The 17,029-nt window shown below is 38.6% G+C and overlaps 1 protein-coding gene across 20 annotated transcripts in view; it reads left to right on the top strand.

Moving 5' to 3' along the window:
• The window catches only part of KDM6A (lysine demethylase 6A), a 163,117-nt gene that overhangs the window by 62,366 nt on the left and 83,722 nt on the right, over window positions 1–17,029 (top strand). For all 20 annotated transcript variants that reach the window (XR_005102560.1, XR_005102559.1, XM_037376807.1 and 17 more), the window contains exon 5: window positions 15,411–15,469. Coding sequence is in view for 18 of the 20 variants with exons in the window: in XM_037376807.1 (XP_037232704.1) it covers window positions 15,411–15,469 (59 nt within the window). In the remaining 2 variants the exon portion in view is untranslated. The remainder of the gene's footprint in view (window positions 1–15,410; window positions 15,470–17,029) is intronic.

Below are 17,029 nucleotides of genomic sequence, written 5' to 3'. Positions count from 1 at the left end.
AGAATTACTCTGTGGAGCTATACAAGAATTTCAGTATGCTTTATCCTTTTCTCTCTGTGAAATCCATAAAAATACAATAACATAAATGAAATCATCCATCTAGTTCATAATGGAGCATTATAACCCCGTCTCAAATCTGTTTCTGATCTCAGAACCTAGGCAAACAGAGCCCTCTATCTGTCTGAAACTTGTAAATAAGTTCTGAAGAAAAGCTTGTTTTGAATTCACCTCAGTCATACAGTATGTCTTTCAGAGGAATGTCAGCCTTTTTCTTTCCTAAACTTCCTTCCCTGTGCATTGATGTCAAATGAATTCCTTGGGAGTCTCCCCTCGATCATGATGGCTGTAACACTGGCTTTTACAGAAAGAGAACATGTAGGTACTGCTTGCTGGTGAATTTTTCTGACCTGGGTTTTGTGTAAAGAGAAAACTGGAGCAGATGATCAATGTCACTTCTGAGTTAAAGACAAACCAAGATGAGCGATGCCACAGGAATGCAACTAGTTGTGAACTGAGAATGAATATTAAATGCTACCTTGGAAAACTAACACAAAAGAAAAATGGCTTTAAGGGAACACAACTGAAATTTTGAATTTTTTTTAAATGCTACTGTTCAATGGTTTTGCTAATTCTGGGATTTGACATAGATGTGTAACTCCAGGTTCATGTGGCATCTTTCCATGTTCCCTTTAAAGTAACCTGTCTAAACATTGATTTTTATTTTTTTCCTGAGATTACAGTTTCTAGTGATATATTCCTAATCTCACAGCCTGTACATACAAACTGGGAGATGTTGTGTGCGTCTTTGGATATTTTCGTGATTCAAGTTCAGGGAGCAAGTACCAAGGGTAGGACTTTGCTTTTTTACGTGGCTGGAACACAGCACATCACTGAGGTATCAGAGCACCGTCTTGAAGCACTGCTCCATTCCATGGTGACTTACCTGTTCTGGCTGTGGAAAGAAAGTGGTCAACAGTTTTGTAATTATTGGGAAGAATGTGGTCTGCCATATGGACAAAGGATTACTTTGTCGTAAGCGGAACAAAGTTTCATGTCTCTGTGCAGTGTCAGGCGAGTGAGATGAACAGCAATTCATTGGTCTGGATTACCAAACAGATCTAAATCCCAGAGAGTACCTCTTATCCTGAGTCACTTTGGTAGACTTTGCTTTTAGAAACTGAGAATGAAGCATGAGTGGCCATGTGTAAGAAAATCTAAGACATGGATCTCATAAAACCAATTTACTCAAAATTCTTGGTGTAGAAACTCCCACTTAAATGCATGTAAATAAAGTAGGATTTTCTGTGTTATTCCTTTCACCCCGTGCACATTGCACAGACAGCAGAGTTCTCTAAGGCATTTGGGGAGAGCTGAAACATGTTGTTAGCCTAAGGATTCTTTGTTTTACTGAAGAGGATCTGGGTTGTAGGCCTGAAAAGTGTTTATCGGAGGCCAGTCACAGGGTGAAGGCACTAAACAGGTTTTAGAATGATTGAGAGTCATAGCTATCATTCTGTGAAATCTAAAGAGAAATTAAGAAGTAGAATATATCTACCAGTTCATACAGAATCAGATATTTAATTATCACATTGAACAATTAAATATGGTCTGGACTTTCTAAAGCACATCCTAAAGTGGATGTGTTTGTGTTTAAGAAAAGGATCAAATGTAATGTTGAAAGCATGTTTAAGAGGGAAGTGTTCCACAAAACTTGCCTCAAGTACTTCTGTAAGGCATCAAGCACAAATTAGACCTCCCAGAAAATGAGTTCCTATTCTCTCCTTTTCCCTGACATTGATCGTGAAGAGACTTTCGTGGGCTCCCTGCTTGTCATGTTCCCTATCTGTCAGAGCAGGCCTTCAATGGCTATGGTCTGTCTCCCAGAGGGTAAATTATTATTTTTATTTTTTATGTTGGGAGTTCTTCCTAGCAGACCAGTACTTAAGTACCCTTAATTCACATAACCTTCCCATGTTAGTGTTCATCCTTCTGTACCTTTGAGAGACAGGTTTCTTCTTTTGTTAAGCAAAGTACAGTGAAGAGTACTGGTGATTTCAAGGTAGGATATTTATGCCTGCCCATCTTGAGATCAGCTAGGTGATTGCAAGGCCATGATCACAAGTTTATGAAGCTGCCCACATCATTGTCTTCATGCCTTAGAACTATCTTTGTCTTTTTGTGGGTGTAATTCACCTCATTTTTAAAATCTGCAATTAAAGAATGATCCTGTTTATGGAAATCCATTGTAATAGTTAACTGAACCTTAAGGCAATGTGTAAGAAAGTTCTTTAGTGTTTTTTGAAAATAAGTAAGAAGGTAGAGAGATTCGGATTACACTGGAGAGGAATTGCATGTTCAGGAAAGGTGGGAAGTAACATACACGGTAGAAGTTTAAACAGTCCTTAATGTTCTCAGAAGTGATAGAAAATTGTGGTTAATTATGAGGGGGAGGAAAATACATCTTTGATCTAGGGAAATAAATTGGTGTACATTAGACAGCGTCATACTGTAAATTGGGGCTGGTATTAAATATTTTAAATTATTTTAAATTATTTTTATGATTTACTTTTAATGATTGGAAGTGAAAGTGCATGCTGATATTCTAAAATATATAAATTTTGTATGTTGAATGGTAGAAATGTAGAAGTACAAAAAAGATTATGGAGAAATAAGGTAGCAGGTGGAATTTCATGTGGTATGTTGAGATTTTTGAATGGAAGTATTTGAAATTGTTTGTATCCACCATCTCATGTAGACATAGCTGGTGGTGTTCAGGAAGCTTACCTGGCTATCAGAAAAAGTAGAAAGTATGAAGAAAAAGTTAGAAGCCCAAACAGTATTTAATTTAATAAAGAACAATACAGAAGCCTATACTGGAAAGCACGGTCTTATATAAAAGATAAGTATAGTTCAACTTGACATTTTGCTAAATCTAGTCATCCTCCTCTGAAACCTAGAACAGCAGAATGAAACTTCAGATAAGTGTTAAAAGCATATCCAAGAACTGCTTGCAGAGGAGACGGACAGGAAGGAGGGTGAATCAAGATACCATGTGTATGGGTTAGAAAGGGATTCTGCTGACTTGTAGTACAAGAGTAAGGGAGTATCCACTCACACCGACAAGCAGCAATTATAATGTAAAATTAATTTGTGGAACTCAACTTAGTAAAGTATCTTTAAATAAGAGCTCCCTAGAGCCTTGCGAAGGGATGTCAAATTAACAGAGGAGGAGTAAATCCCCATACTATGGCACTAATTGGCCCTCTTCTTCAGTCCTCTCGTCCCTCCTCCTTCGGGCTGCCAGCTAGCTGCATAACCAACAGTGTTTAGGAGTAAACTGCCCCGAGGAAAAGATTTTAAAACTACCAACTTTGAGAGGTTTCTTGCAACCTTTCCTTGTAAGGTAAGGTAATAGAACTGAGGAGAGACAAGTGGATTTAAAAATGTTCAGGTTCCTGATTCAGGGTAGTTTTGATGTTTCCGTTTGAGATTTTTCAGAGAGAATTTTTCAGATGTTAAACCATTGACAGAAGTAATTTAATTAACGTCAGGTACAGCAACAGTGATATAATGGTTAGAAGACGAGGGATTAGTGAGGAAGAGAAAGCTGAGCTCTGGGGTAGATGAAGAAAGAGCGAAGTAGAGCAGTGCAGAATTAGCAGAGAAGAGATGGTAGAGTGTGAAGTGTCCTATCATTTGGCTTGTTTGTATTTTTTTTCTTTGTTTGTTTTGCCTTTAGAAATTGAAGGTTCTTAAACTCTGTAGTATATATATTCACTGAGTGGGCTGAAAATTTAATGATGTACAGTTTTCTGTTAAGAAATGATGATTTGATGGAATTGAAATATTCTGTGGGAATGGTTGGTGGGCTGCCCAGCTGCTTTGCTTTGCTCTTGGCTGCTGGCCATCTTGTCTGCTCCCCCAGCTGCCTGTCATGTGGGCCTGTTGCCTTGTCTGTTGTATCCTATTTTAAGTATTTGTACACGCTAACAAATAAAACAGCAAATCACCAATTAGAACACCAATTAGTGATCACTACTTAACCAACTACAGTCTTAATTGGAAAATCATTTTCAGTAATAATTGATTGATATCTAACTAGCAACCACTAATCAATGATCTTGCATTTTGATACTTAAAACAATTAAACCTTTTAAGGACTAACAAATTCTTATTTTAATATTTGATGTATTTATAGCAATATATAAAACATATACCCCAAATGTGCTATCCAGTGACATTCTCCATTTTCAGATGTTACTGACAAGTGTAAAAATCAAGTCAAAAGTGAAGCAACCAGTGAGATATTTTTTTTTATAGCTGATACTCAGAATTTTGTTACAGATGTGGGATTTGTTCAGTTCGTGGTTTACAGAACAAACTGGTTTTATGCTAGAGCTATTAAAGCCTGCATAATGACGGGCTGGTGTCTGTTGTCCTTTTATACCTCTTTTAATTCCTTCTCCCACTTTATTTGTAAGCACACGCAAACTGGAATTCCTCTAGTTTTCCTAGTGAAGCATCCTGAATGATGTCTTGTTTCCTATGACATCTCTGACCAGGGAAAGCATATGCTTGATTCAAATCTGTGCAAATGGGCAAAGTATCTCTTCCCAATGAAGAGAGGGTAATTTCTGTCTGCTTTCTGAAGGTAGGCCTTGGTTTGAGGGCTCTATCCAGCCAGGTGTTTTCAGTGATGTTCCTGAAGCTTTTTATCTCTGAGATGTCTTGCTTTCTATAAAATTCCGAGAGTTTTACTCAGCTGGAAGGAGCAATATATAAGTAGCAGCAGCATTCTTAGGGTACTTAGTTAAAATTCAACTTAAAATTTCTCCATTAAACAGAGTTCCAGATTCAAGTTGGTTCTAATTACTGCCCAGCACAATGTGGCTTAATATTTGAGAGAACAACTGTAGACAGTTTTGCCACTTAATTTTTGTGATTTTTTTTTTTTTTTAAGTGGTTTGCTTGTGTGTATTTGAATCACTTTGTAGTCATTCATGCCTTAGTATATTCAGCTTGTCCACTCCCATTTTGTATGGAGTGGCTCAGGTAGAGTGGCTGTGTAGTTAATGATATTAAGGCTTTTTTCCAACACGGTAATGATTCTCCAGCAGTGAGAAACTGACAGGGAAATAATAGGGCTACTTGTAAACTCAGTGGGACTCCTGTCTTCACTGGAAAGAGCTGGAAAAATGGTGAATCAAGAGTGTAAAATTCCGTACTAGTAGTTCTGTTTCATAAAATGTTTTGAAGATGATGTGTATAAATAGTGATGATCACTAGCTATATAAAAGGAAATAAAGCATTTCAATAAACTGTCCAGATGTCATCTTCCAAAAAAGATGTTTCAGTAATATTTATGTGTATACATGAACAATCATTAATTTCTGTATTTTGACTGAAAATGTCTGTGAAGAGATCTCATAACTTCTGTTAGGTCAGTGTATCCAGCTGGAAAAAGAGAAAAGCCAAATCCTTTAACAGGTGTCAAATAAGAACGGTTGTTGTCAAAGAAAAACAGAAGTTGAGAAGAACTGCTCTGTTTGATTTGCTTATGCTAAACGAAATTGGGGCCCCACCTCAAGGATATGGACAAAATAAAGAAGTGCCTTCAGGGCAGCATTATGGGGGAGTCTCTGTCATCTGTTCTGGGAAATTGGCAGAAGTGTCTGCCTCTGAAGTGCTTGTTCACAAATGGATGCAGCATGGGGAAAAAATGGGAGGACTTAGAGGTTCACATGCATTCGCAGGGCTGTGATCTCACTGGGATCACAGAGATGTGGTGCAATAGTGCAGGCAGCTGCAGTGCTGCAGTGGATGGATACAGGCTCTTTAGGAAGGATGGGCTGGGAAGGTGAGGAGAGGGAGAAGACCTTCAAGAAAGAGCAGCTAGAATGCACAGAGCCCTGCTTCTGGACAGTCGAGAAACCAGCTGAGAGATTTTTTGCCACAGTTGGTGGATGACCAATGTGGGCAATTGATGTGGTGGCTTTCTGCTACAGACCACCGGGTCAAGAAGGAGTAGATGAAGCCTTCTTCAACAAGTGGAAGAAGCATTCCATTTGCAGACACTTGTCCTAACAGTGGGCTTAGCCATACTGATATCTGCTGGCAGGGCAGCATAATAGGGTGCAGTCAATCCAAGAGGTTTCTGAGGTATATTGATGACAAGTTCCTGATACAACTGAAGGAGGAGCCAACAAGGGGAGACAGTCTGCACATCTTATGGCTGTAAACATGGAAGAACTGGTTGTGAGTGTGAAGGTTGAGGGCAACATTGGCTGCAGGGACTGGGACATGGAGACCAGGATCTTGAGACAAAGCAAGGCAAATAGTAATCAAAATACTGGTCTTGAGAGAGGAGACCTTGGTCTGCTCAGGAATCAACTTGGAAGAATCCATTGGACATGACCCTGGAGAGAAGAGAGTTCCATGAGACCTTGTTAATATCCAAGAACAACTTTCTCTGAGCTCAAGAACGGTCTGTCCTGAATTGCAGGAAGTTAGATAAAAAGTTGAGGAATCCAGCATGAATGAGCAAGGTGCTCCTGACAAAACCCAGGCATAAAAAGGAAGCATACAAGAGGTAGAAGCAAGGATAGGTGGCTCGGGAGGAATAGAGAGACATCATCCAAGCATTCAGGGATCACATAAGGAAGGCCAAAGCCCATGTAGAATTGAATTTGGTGAGGGATGTGAAGGGCAACAAGAAGGGCTTCTACAAGTATATCAGCAGCAAAAGGAAGATGAAGCAATATGCGAGTCTGCTGGTGAACGTGGTAGGTAACAAAGGATATGGACTACGCCGAGGTAGTTAATGCCACCTTTGCTTGGTCTTTACTGGTCGAACTTGCCTTCAGGATTCCAAGACCTGTGAGATCAGTGGGGAGAGTCCAGACCAAGGAAGACTTGCTTTCAGTAGAGGAGGATCAAGTTTGGGAACATTTAAACAAACAGGCTAGCTGGAAGTCCACGGGACCTGATGGGATGCATCAATGAGTGCTGGTGGAGCTCACCTATGTCACTGCGAGGTTATTCTCACTTACCATAGAAAGATCATGGTGATGGGGGAAGGTTTATGAGGCTTGGAAGAAAGCAAATGTCACTCCTGTCTTCAAGAAGGAGGATCCAGGGAACTACAGGCTAGTCAGCCTCACCTCCATCCTTGGGAAGGTGATAGAGGAAATTATCCTGGAAACTATTTCCAAACACGCTCAGGGCAGGCAAGTCACTGGAAGTAATCAGCATGGATTTATGAAGGGGAAAGTAGGCTTGATGAACCCCATTAGCCATTTGCAACGCAGCGACTGGTTTGGGGGAGGGGGTGAGTCATGGATGTTGTTTGTGTTCAGTAAGGCTTCCCAAACTGTCTCCCATAGTATGCTCATAGACAAACTGATGAAATACAGAGTAGATAAGTGGTCAGTGTTGTAGATTGAAAATGGTCTAACCTGGTCTCAAAGGACTGTGATCAGCGTCACAGAGTCCAGCTGGAGGCCAGCCACTAGTGGTGTACCCCATGGGCTGATAGTGGGACCAGTGTTCTTCAGCATCTTCAGTTAATGACCTGCATTGTGGGGTAGAGTCCATCTTCAGCAAGTTTGGAGAAAATACAACACTAGGAAGAGACCCTGTAGTTGTGCTGGTGTTCAGAGGGACCTGAGCAGCCTACAGAAGCCTCATGGAGTTCAACAAAGGGAGATGCCAAGTTCTGCATCTATGGAGGCATAACCCAGTGCACCAGCACAAGTTGGAGGCTGGCAAGCAGCTTTGCAGGAAGGGCCCTAGGGATCCTAGCAGACAAGCTGGACATAAGCCAACAGCTTCCTGGGCTGCGTAAGGCAGAGCATCACCATCAAGTTGAGGGAGGTGATCTTTCCTCTCTACTGAGCCCTGGTGAGACATGTGGAGTGCTGGGTCCAGTGCTGGGCTCCCAAGTAGAACAGAGACAGGGAGGTGCTGGAGCAAGTCCAGTAAAGACCATGAGACTGGTTAAGCACTTGGAACCTCTGTCATAGAGTGAGAAGAGAAGGCTCCGGGACATTTTATCAGGATGTACAAATACTTGATGCTGGAAGTAATGAAGACAGAGCCAGGCTTTTCTCAGCGGTGCTTTGTGAAAGAAGGAAAGGCAATGGGTGCAAGCTGAAAATTATTTTTAAAGGTGGGAAAAACTTCCGGTTTTATTTTGGATTTTTTTGATTATTTTGAAGGTGATTGAGCAGTGAAGGAGGAGGTTGCCCGGAGAGTTTGTGGAGCCTCTGTCCTTGGAGGCAGTCATAACACAAGTGGGCATTGTCCTGGTGAACCTGCTCCAGTTGACCCTTCTTTGAGCAGAGGGTTGGACTAGATGATCTCCAGAGAAACCATCTCAATTTTTTGTGCAAACCTTTGGCAAATTGGTTTAGTTATAAAGCATCCAGTCTCAAATGCGGCTTTCTGTTTGGGGTCAGGAGTGGTGGGGGTTTTTAAGTCATGTATCATACAAAATGGGAAACTTTGTGATTGTTAACAGCATTCAGGGAATTTTTAGAGATAATATTAAATGTGGTTAGATGGATTAGTTGAATTTAATCTTTGTGTGTTGCACAACACCTTTGCTCACTTGATTTGTTTCAGAAAGATACTATTTTCTGTTAAAATAGTTAAAGTATTGAAAATATTTGTGTCTAGTAGAAAATGAAGATGTTTACATCAAGTGAAATTCTACAAGCTTCAGCGGAAGGCACATTAGTCAGATACCTGTGACAGCGACTGCTATTTAGACATTTGCTTGGCTGTTTGTTCTTACGACAAATTTGAGGAGGTACAGTAGTCAATTAGTATTCCATTTTACCAAAGACCTACATTTACTTATGGATAAAGGAATACTCAGTTTAGAAAACTGCATATATTCCATCGCTAATGAAGAAGGTTTGATTTTTTTAATGTTGCTTTATAGTTCTGTCTTTCATATTAAGGTGCTCCCTATAAAACAATTGTGGCACAATGTATTACTCAGGGGGGTTTGAAATTATTAATGTATCCTGAATTAGTTACTATATGTAGTCTTTGATAATTCAATAGTAGTCTTGTCTCAGTGTACCCTGTCCTTCCCTGTGTGACAAGCAGCTTTTTTTACAGACAGAGCTGGAAAGCCAGTTGAACAGTGGTGGAACTAGGCTCCTTCTCCAACTCATTTAAGTAGGTTTTGCCCTTTGTGTCTTAGTCCATGAGTAAAAATGGTGGGACAGCAGTGTTTCAGAGAAGTTGGAACAGTAGCATCCATTCAAAGGGGAACTATAGGGAATAGGGAACTGCAGCACTGATGGGGAGTTGCAAAGGCTATGGACAAGTACACTGTCTTTCCTAAAGAGAAGATGAGAAGAGTATCATAATTTCAAACGTAGGTACCACTCACAAGGGGAAAAAAAAGTTTTTTTCTTTACTTTGTGGATGGTGTGGGATTTTAGTTTGTTTTGGTTTGTTTTTTCTGCTTCACCACCTTAAGAACTTGTCTGTGAAAGAAAAATAAGGAAAGTATTTTTTCATGAATTAAGAAAGCTATATTAGCAAGTTTTCTTCTATAAGTAGTAGGTGTGTTTTGACAAAATTTACTCTCTGAAAAGATTAACTTCTTAAAGACAAGAAAAAATTAGTTTGTAGTTATTTACCAACATGTTACATTATTTAATCTATTGTATATGCCAGAATATATTTGTCACAGGAATGATGACTTTGATACATTAATTGCTTTCACATGGCTACTGGGATGCAGGCGTACACTCAGTAACAACTTTTACTATTGTGATTGTTGCTCAAGAAGCAGGGTCATGGAAGCATGTTATATATAGCTGTGTTTTAAAGATCCGATACAAACCTAATGATTTTTCAGGTACTATAAAATTTATTGAAGACCTTGAAGAAGCCAATAGTTACGATACTACAATCTAATATACCTCTTACAGGGATCTTAGTATTTTTGCAGGTGTTGGGAATCTATAGAACATGTGGATAGGTAACTTTTTTTCATGTTTGTACAAATCTAAACAAATCTTAACCGAACCCTCCCCTCTTTTGCCTGTACACTTACAGTCTTTGTGACTGGAACTGCTAGAGCTTGTCAGCTCCCAAAGGCATATAGCTGTTTATGCACAAGAGCCTGAGTGGAATTTGTTATGCAGTACACGTTCTCCAGGGAACTGTTATTATATACCGAGTAGTGTCAGGAGGAAGTAATAGGTACCATAGTGTCAAAATCATCTTCCATTTTTTTCAGTAAAGAAATAAGCATATTCACACATTTGAACACAAAAATTGTTCTTTTGCGTCAAACAGGTGGCTGAGAGACCCTGTGACCACAGGATGCAACGTAAGCTGTAAAACCTTGTTTTCCTAGTTAAATATTCTGAAGAGCAGTGGCCCCCTGCCCATGTGCATTTTCTGGTGTGGCATAGGCTGGACTGCAGGTTCCACTGGAACTTGGGCAGCTGTGGAAGGGCATTCAGAGTCCTGCTGGAAAGACTTTTTGATTCCTGGCAGTAGTAGGCAAATGAAAAACCGTCACTGGTCTCGTAAGTGTGCTGAACTTCATCTTTTTTCCATAGTTTTCCTTCAGACTTCCAACAGCCAACTGCATGGGGACTTTGTTTCTCCTGTTTTGTTTTTTATTTTGTAGTATGGTGGGATACACTCTGGTTTCTGTCTAAATACTACTAACTTTTGAATTAAATAAAGGGATTGTTTTATGTTTAGCCCTGCCCTGTACATTTGTGAAGAGGAAGTGGTGTATTTGCCTACATGTCTTACTGGTTAAAGACGTGCATGAGGAATGCTGACAGGCAGGGTATGATGTTACTTCATGATTTTATTCATCTTGTACTGACCCATAAAAGTTCATTTCTCTCAAGTCAGACATTTGTATGTGGCTTGGGAGGTAATAAATTATTGCTGGTGTTTTAATGTAGGTTGCCTGTTCAAATCTTTTATCTAGGTTTTCACTCTGTTTGAAAAGTCATTGCATGTTTGATATGCATTTTGTTGGTAGCAGTCTAGGCTTAAAGAGCTTTTACTTATTTTGCTTACATTCCACTCTTTCACTTGTGCTAATGCAGTTGTTTATGGGGGGGCTACACGGTGAACTTGGCTGGGAAACAGATCCAGTTAAAAATAATCCTTTTTTATCTGGATATTAATAACTCGGATCAGTTCTGGCATCCAGTTAGTTGGCTGTAGCACTCTACAAATGATTGTATCAGCAAAAATGAGAGGCAGTGTTAGGGAATGTTTCTGAATCAGCAGTGCTCTGAAACTATGGCAAAAACTGTTCCTCTTCATTTTTAGGTTGCAAGGTCTGGATGCTGCCCTGAGGCTGCTTTGACTCTAGTGTCTTTTTCTACTCTCTGACTTTTAGAAGTGCCTGCTGAAAACATCCTTGTTTGCAAAAATAACTTCCTTGTATATTCTTGTGTTTATAAAACACAGATTTGGAGTTGGTAACAGGGTCTCAACTGCCTGTGGCAGATGAGCATGTTACTGCTGAAAAATAACTGGACCCAGATGTGGTAGCTTTGCATTTCCAGACTTGGTTTAAAGTGGCCATTTGTAAGTCTGAATGTGAGTATGGCCACTTGTAACAGAGGACAGGTGCATTTTTCTGACCCTGTGTTTATAGATAGCGTAACTGTGATGGTCCAGTCTGATGTCTTTTCTGCCAGGAGCGCCGGCTGCAAAAAAAGTCCTTGTAAACTTGGCGTGAAATGGCTAGAGAACAGAGCACCTGAAATACTGGGGATCTGTTTCCATCTGCTGCTTCAAAGACACTATAAACCGGTTACTTCGGTTAATACAGAACGTCTGCGAGATTAGTAGAGTTGTCTTCATTGGCTAATTTATTTTTTTTCTTGATTGTTTAAAGTAGACAAGACCAAAAAGTCTTTAGCATGCTTATTCATTTCAGTTACATAAAAAGATACACACAGATGTATTGTTGCCTTCTGAGTTACCTATCAATAGAATAATGTGGCTTATACATTTTGTAAAATAAAATTGGAACTTTGCTCAGCATTAAATACTGCATGCAAAGCAGAATACACAATATAAACTTGACAATCTTAAATTGTGTAAGTGTGCAAAATGGAAAGAGGTATTTGAGCCATCTAGTGGTTGGTATGAAACATTTCAACATTTTTTGATTATAGAAAATGTACGTGACATCAGCTTGGAAATAGCATTTCTAGTTTGTCTGCTTTTTAATAGCATGTAGAATGAAAAAGCCCAGACGTTAAATTTGAGGTACAGTCTGTTTCAGTTTGCTGCTTTTTTCAATTTACTGTAGATTTTAGTGAAGAGAGAAATCTGATAACATAAAAATTACATTAGAAGTTAGTAGCCAAAGAATGAGTTCTTTTACCATGAGAACTTCAGAAATTGTGAGGGTTTTTAAGAAGTTCAAGGAAAGAATTGTAGTAAGATAATTTTGTTCTCTACTTCTTACTGAAAAATGTTTGGAGGGAAAAAAAGTGGGCTTGTATTCTACCTCACCAGCAATTTATAGCAGGTTTACTGAATAGTAGGGTTTAAATTACAAAAGTAATCTTTACTGGAAAACATGGCATGGATATTTTTTTTTTTGTATAAATTTGTTCAAATACAAGTAACAGAGGCAACTGAAAGCAGATTTGTTAAGATGGGATGCGTTCCAGGTAAACAGTCACAGGATCTTATGATGTTAAGAAAAAGGACATTTTGTAGGCAAAAATTTCATTAATGATCCTGCTTGTGGATCATGACAGGCATTAAGTTGCTCTAGACTTAAATATTGGCAGCTGCCAGTAGGAAGTTGGCTGCGTATTGAACTTGATGGCGTTCTGCAATACAGGCATAAAAGTTAGTTGTTTAAGTAATGAACTTCATGTGCATCTCACCTTGAATTATTTGTGGGAAAATACTGCATACACTGAAACACTGTAATATCTTTCAGGCCTTGTGAAAGTCCCATCCAGGTTCAAATACAGATTAAAAGATAATTTTAAATCTTTTTTAATGGAAATCTAATAAATAATGAGCAAGCAGTACTAATGGTGTTACAAATGGTTAAAGCTATAGTATTTCAGAACAGATAAATATGATCCATACTGACATTTCAGAATGTACACCTTTACATTTGAAGTAAAGTATTACAGAGTCTTAAATCTTACCCTGTTTTTTATTGAGAAGGTGGTGGCAGTTTAACAGATTTTTAAGGTCAATCTCAGATGCATTGTAAGGCCAAATGAGAATGAGAGAAAAATGGGAAAACCAGTCACAGAACAAAGGACAGAGCAGTGGTGGTTGATTTGTATTTTACTGGGCCAGGGGCAACCTGAAAGCTTCACGTGAATTTGATATATTAGTTACATTTGTCCAAATCACCTGCATCTTGGTCCTGTTGTGCCTTGAAAGCTGATTGTTATTAACCCTTAGGATCAAATATCAACTAGACTAATCCTCTGAATCTGTAGTTCCTTTGGAGTGTGAATTCTAATAGGTATCAGAAGAGGAAATTAAATTATTTGAAGAGGTTTTAATTGTCTGGCATATTTTTGCTTGAGTTTTGCAGTGTGGTGATGAAGGATCTTTGTTACTACTATTATTCTCAATCTTTAGGATAATCTAGTCTGAATTGCAGTTGATGAATCTCTGAAGGTAACACCAGGCAGCGTTGTTCTGTTCTACCAATGAGCCTGACCTGACACAATTAAGGTTACTAGCTGTGTGCTGTATTTCACAGGCTTCCATGCTGCACATATGAAAATCTCCCTTTCTGTCGTACTATTTCATTTAAAATGACTTCTAAATCAAGGCATGTATGCTCAGTTTTTCTTTCCCAGTCTGTTGTTATCGGAGCACGCTTGGAAAGCAGGAAATACATGGGATATGGAATCAGAGGTCTTTTATCTTTACAGTGTCCATGTTGTGTTTTTGTTCAATTAAATAGGAATATAGTTTTATGGTAGTATTAAAGTATCATCTTTTATTGTTTATGTATTTCCCCCTCCACTACCCTGTTAACATCTTCAAGTGCTCTGACTGCTGTAGTATCTGGTCATACTGCAGTGTTTTCTTGGAAGCAGTCCATTGCCGAAGCTATGATCCAGCTGTATTCATGAAAGGATCTTTGGCATTTCCCCTCGTTTTAATTTGCATTTAGAATATGCAAATGAGGTATAATGAAATGGTAGTATTGGGTCCTGTTTCTGATGACTACTGCTCTTTGAATTGTGTTCTGGCTACCAGTTATTTTCTAGGAGAAATTTGGTTATACTTTTCATATTTGGATTGGATTTAAGGCGTAACTAGGGTTCCTTTTATGAAATTCCATAGAAATTTGACTTCTTGAAGAGGTGTGTGCAAGTGGAAGAAGGATTGTCTTGAACTACAGTCTTTCATAATGCAAATTCCATCTCTTCTCTATGTGTCAGAGCTTTGTGTTCTTTGGGATGTATTCCTGGTCTCGCAAAACCAAGATTATACATTAGAAAAGCCTAAAAATGTGTCATAGGCCGCATGTACATGTTGTGTCCTGCAAATAATGGAATAGTTTTGCTAAATAGAAAACAACTATGTTGTGACATTTTTAAAAAGAAAAAGCAATGTATTTATTTTTCCTAACTTAGGAAATAGTACTGTAATAATTACTTGTAGAATTGGTTAGTTAAACATTCATAAAACCTCCTTAGTAATGACACTTTAGAAGTAAATCATACTTTTCCATGAAAAGAAAATGGGGGGGAAACATAGTTTTCCAGAAGGAGAATGGTTGTTGGGGTTTTTGCATTTGGGGTTTATTTTTTCCCCTTCTACAAAGTAGGGAAATAGAAAATAGAAATTTGATGGTGAAGAAATACAGATTGTCTTAGATTTGAAGTCTGTATTTTTGGTATTTAGAAAAGTAAAATTGCCTTAACCATATTTTCAGATACATATAATTAATGTTCTCCTTTAGACACTGAAGGCAGAGTGTGCAGCTTTGTTTACTTTTATGAGTGTATAAATTATTATGACTCTGAAATGGTGTTCGGTCATAAAACATTTTTTATTACATTAAATTGCCAAAGACCTCTACTCCATCATTTCCTTCCCTGCTGTTGTACAGTTAGAACAAAGCTTATCAGTTTCTCTGATGTAAAAAGTACTTGAATATTATTGTTACTATTCTTTCCAAAATACTCTGTGGAGAATCACCTTTTTCTTTTTTAAATGTCTACTAGTCTTTTAATTTCTTTTTGTTTTTGTTTGGGTTTTTTTGTGTGTTTAAGGTGAAATTTAAATGTGCTTATTTTATAACAGAAACAAAATGTCAAAGGATGAATAAAATACTGGAAAATTAATCTTACAGCATATGGTTGTCTTATCTGGGTTTTAAACATTGTTCCTTTCCTTTACAGAATGCTGCCTTTTTATATGGCCTTGGTTTGGTCTACTTCCATTACAATGCCTTTCAATGGTAAGTTGGAATAAACTAACAGTGTCAGTACTGTGCCATGTTTTACTGGTAGGTGAATATTTCACCTTCAGTGTGAGTGTATGATAGTTTATTTTTTTTTGTTATTGTAGATAAGGTGTTTGAAGGCATACTGTCATAGGTCACACACCTGTGGCAACCACAGCAGTTGCTTGAAAAGGAAAACACTTACAGAAGAAGAATGTTAGCTCCCTGTAGTACAGTTCAGCAAGGGGGATGGAGCAGGATGACTCAGCATGGTTTTGTTAATTGTTGTTACGGATGGTCTCCCGCCATTATTTGAAAGCCTGTTTGAAAAAGACTTTTGTTTTGGAAAAGCAGTAGCAAAGTGGCAAAATTCAGCAATTTTTATATCACTGTATTCCGTGAAAGTTTTGGACACGCAAAGTAGTACACTTAGCCTTGAATCAGAACATTTAAAACTGATGTAAAGAGTTGTAAATTCTGGCAGGGCTTCAGGGGCTGAAAGGAGCTGCTGTTGGATATGGGGAAGAGAGTTGGTTTTCCATTGGAGTTTTGGTTTTGCTTTATCAGTGATGAGAGAAGAATGAGGAATGGAATAGAATCAGTCACTGGGGTTCTGTTGCAAGGTCCTCAAACTTCCATTGTGGGTTATTCTTGCAGACAGTGTCATCAGAAAAAAGGCAGAAGAGTACAGTGTTTAGGTCAGTGCTTTTTTGGAAACTGTTATTAAAATAAGTGTAACTTTACTACTTGATTGATTACTAAAAGGTTTTATCAGCTTACTGGACTAAGCGTGACTGCAGTTAAGGAGGCCATGACTACTAACTTACGGTTTGGAACTGTAAAAGTGATCATTCATTACCACGCACCTTCCCGCCCCCCCCCCCCCGCCCCCCCCCCCCCCCCCCCCCCCCCCGGTTGTTTTTATGGATCTGCAAGACAAAAGATTTGTCCTTTCCTCAGGATAATGTAAATAAGTGTTTATTCTTCAAATTAAGATAAGTTGATTAAATCATGAGCTCAGAAACCTGTTTTGTTGGGTTTTGGGGTTTTTTTTGATGTTCCAACTTACTGCTTTCTTCACTGATAGTGAAAAGAATGCCACGTATTGTACGTGGTGGCATGCAACTCTATTGCATTCTAATTCACAAGAGAAGAGCAGAAAAGTTTTCAGAAAAGCTGAGAATCTACTGTTCTAAGATTGTGATCAGTCTTGGTTGAATTCACCAAGTTTCAGAATGTTCTTGTTCTTAAGCAGACCTGGCTTTGTAATTTAACGTTCAAAAGTAATTTGTGTACCAGTTCTTACAAGCAGTATCTTGGTACAATTTGCGCTGTGAAAATGGTAGAAAACTGTAAGATAAAATTAAGTAGTTAGATTTAGAGGAGTTGATATTTTTGAAAGAGTAACTGTTCAATATAGACTTCTGCCATCAGCAGATTGTACTGTTTAGCACCTTCCAGTGAATGGTGGTGAGAGCAGCACCATCAGGTGCAGCAAAGTCAGGTGATTGTGAGCTCTTGGTATTAATAAATCAGAGCTTTGAATTAATTTAGATTTTTCTTCCATGCCTTTAA

This window comes from Falco rusticolus, chromosome 2 (assembly GCF_015220075.1).
Source record: "Falco rusticolus isolate bFalRus1 chromosome 2, bFalRus1.pri, whole genome shotgun sequence".
NCBI classification, from domain to species: Eukaryota; Metazoa; Chordata; class Aves; order Falconiformes; family Falconidae; genus Falco; species Falco rusticolus.
The sequence above is the reverse complement of the archived record's forward strand: the minus strand, read 5'-3'. Positions and strand labels throughout refer to the sequence as shown.